The 2,411-nt window shown below is 36.5% G+C and overlaps 1 protein-coding gene across 1 annotated transcript in view; it reads right to left on the reverse strand.

Annotated features, from left to right (window-relative positions):
- Window positions 1-1,438: 1,438 nt before the first annotated feature.
- The window catches only part of CBG14419, a gene marked incomplete at both ends in the record, with an annotated part of 2,325 nt that continues 1,352 nt past the window's right edge, over window positions 1,439-2,411 (reverse strand). The window contains one exon of the mRNA XM_002644472.1: window positions 1,439-1,631. Within this exon, the coding sequence (XP_002644518.1) occupies window positions 1,439-1,631 (193 nt within the window). The remainder of the gene's footprint in view (window positions 1,632-2,411) is intronic.

A 2,411-nucleotide genomic window follows, 5' to 3' on the forward strand; every position in this document is an offset into this window, starting at 1 on the left:
TTCACATTTCTCACTGTGATCCTCCTGAAAGAAACACTGTCACTGCACAATATTGCTAAGAGCTCACCGAGTATAAACGTTCTTGGCGGCACTCGTCCGGTCTCCAAATCTTGTGGTACAACCACTTTCTCAGATCTTCTGAATCGTTTGAAAACGTGGTTTTTCTGACTGAACCAGCCAATAAGTGCACTAGTGACCAAAACGACAGTCCAGATGATGTAGGCCGGCAACACATTGGGGACTTCGAGAATTGGTTCCATCCGATTGCTTACCTTTTGCTTAAATTGAGGGTCATTAGATTAGTCAGAAGCCGGTGAAGTATCATATGGATCATAGTGACCAATTGAGTTTAAAAATGAATAGATGGGGTGCTAACAAATGGAACATTTTATTTTTCTGTGTGTGCAAGTGGGATACAATGGAATATGGAATTTGTAAGATGGTCGGAAGAAAAAACAGTAAGACTTTGAAAGTTATCAACTATAATTATCAGGTTCGAGAAATGTTAGGAAGAAATTGTGATATCCGAAATATTCGGAGGGAAAAAAAAGTCTAGACTAGATAAAATAGATATCGGAAGAAATCTAAGAAACTCCAATAAAATTCATTTGACCTCAATTATCTAAAATTTTGTAAGAAATACAAAAATCTGTTATCTTTCATCAGTTCGCAGAATTTCGTTATTTTTTTGCAAAAATCAAAAATGATTGAGCTAAAACGTATACAGTGAGGATTTTCTTTAAAGTTTTTTTTTAAAAGAAACCTTTCTCGCTAATTTTCGAGAAAATCACGGGAATTTCTTTTTCCGAAAAAAAACTGGAAACTGTAATAAGTAAGGGAGTTAAGTGAAACTAGAAGCATCTCAAGCAAAAATTTAGCAATGTCCTAAAATTATACTAATGTAAGTTAGAAAATAGGATACATGGTTATTGTATCTGAACTGATCAATAAAAACTGGAGGGGGTTGGTACAAAATAGGAAGCTTCTGAAGAAATTTCAAGCGTCACATTGAAAACAAAGGCGCCGCAGGCTACTGTAGAGGAGATGTAAAATAGAAGACGGGGAGAATTGTTGAAGACTTGAAGGAGAATGTATATATGTAGTTAGAAGATGTTATGTTCCATGAATTTTGTTTCCATTGTTAGATGATTCCTCTGTAATTTTTAGGATAGGGATTGCTATTGGGATCTTTTGATGGACGTTCATACATACGAGAAATACTGAGAAGAAATGTGAACTGAGAAATTGCTTGTCATGAGAAGAAAATCAACCAAGTTTGAGTTTCTAGTCAGAAAGTATTGAATGAACAGTTGGGATTTCCATCTCAAAAGTTTCTACAGAACACACATTTTCAAATGGGGACCTAAAACTAAAAATGTGTGACCTAAAACTAAAAAGTACATAAGCACATGCCAAAAGCAACAAAATAATCACCTTGTTAATAGTTGATAAACTGAGCGGTGTCCTTGACAACGTCGTAATCAGTGAAAGCTTTCAAGCCGTGATCGTCCTCGAGCTTGGAGACATCCAATGAGACACAGTTCGGTCCTGGAACAAACTCTTCGACAGCTTTCTTGACATTCTCCGTCTTTGGGAAGGTCTCACGGATGAGAGTGATGATGAGAACCAAACTGAAAAAGTCACACAACTAAATTGAAGCGATGAAATAGGTATCAAACAGAAATGCGCTCCAGATGAAAAGAAGGAGGAAGTAGATAGACTTGACGATGTCCATGTTGATGTAGACCATTGTTGTAGAGAATCAGCGGTCAGGGTGGTTACTTACCAACACAAACTTAATTCAACTGATTAGGGACAAGACATACACAAAAATGGACAGTGAGATATGATCGTCGGTGTGAGCAACCGAATAATGTATCGAACAAAAAGTTAAGCAGAAATCAATAACAGAACTTGTGATTCATTAATGGCACGAAAACATTAGTGCAAGCTTTTAGAGAACGAAAAAATAGTGGAGAAGTAGTAAAAGCAGTTGAAAGCCATCCTGATCACTGTAGCATAAAGTCGCAAGTGTCCTAAATATAGATCACGTATGAAAAAAAAACTCAAAACAATTGTTCGAAAACAATGTGAAACTTATTGAGTTTAGTGAAGACGAATAAGGTTGGACAGCAAAAAATCGCACTATTGGTTTGAAGAACTTTTCATGTTTGTAATCAGCGGTTAAAGGCGCTATACCCACAATTTTCGCTCACAGTTTCATCTTCCCGAATGGCTAGGAAAAATTGAATGATCATTTTCTCTTCTGGTGTCCCACCCCCTTCAATCGCCTTCTATTTCATTATTTCACTAAACCGCCAAATCAGAAACTATTTTGAGTGGAAAGCGAGTCAATAAGAATTATTTGTCATTTCATATTGTGATATATCGCAATTGATTTCCCGTTTCAG

Source organism: Caenorhabditis briggsae (genome assembly GCF_000004555.2).
Source record: "Caenorhabditis briggsae complete genome, chrX, whole genome shotgun sequence".
In the NCBI taxonomy this organism is placed as follows: domain Eukaryota; kingdom Metazoa; phylum Nematoda; class Chromadorea; order Rhabditida; family Rhabditidae; genus Caenorhabditis; species Caenorhabditis briggsae.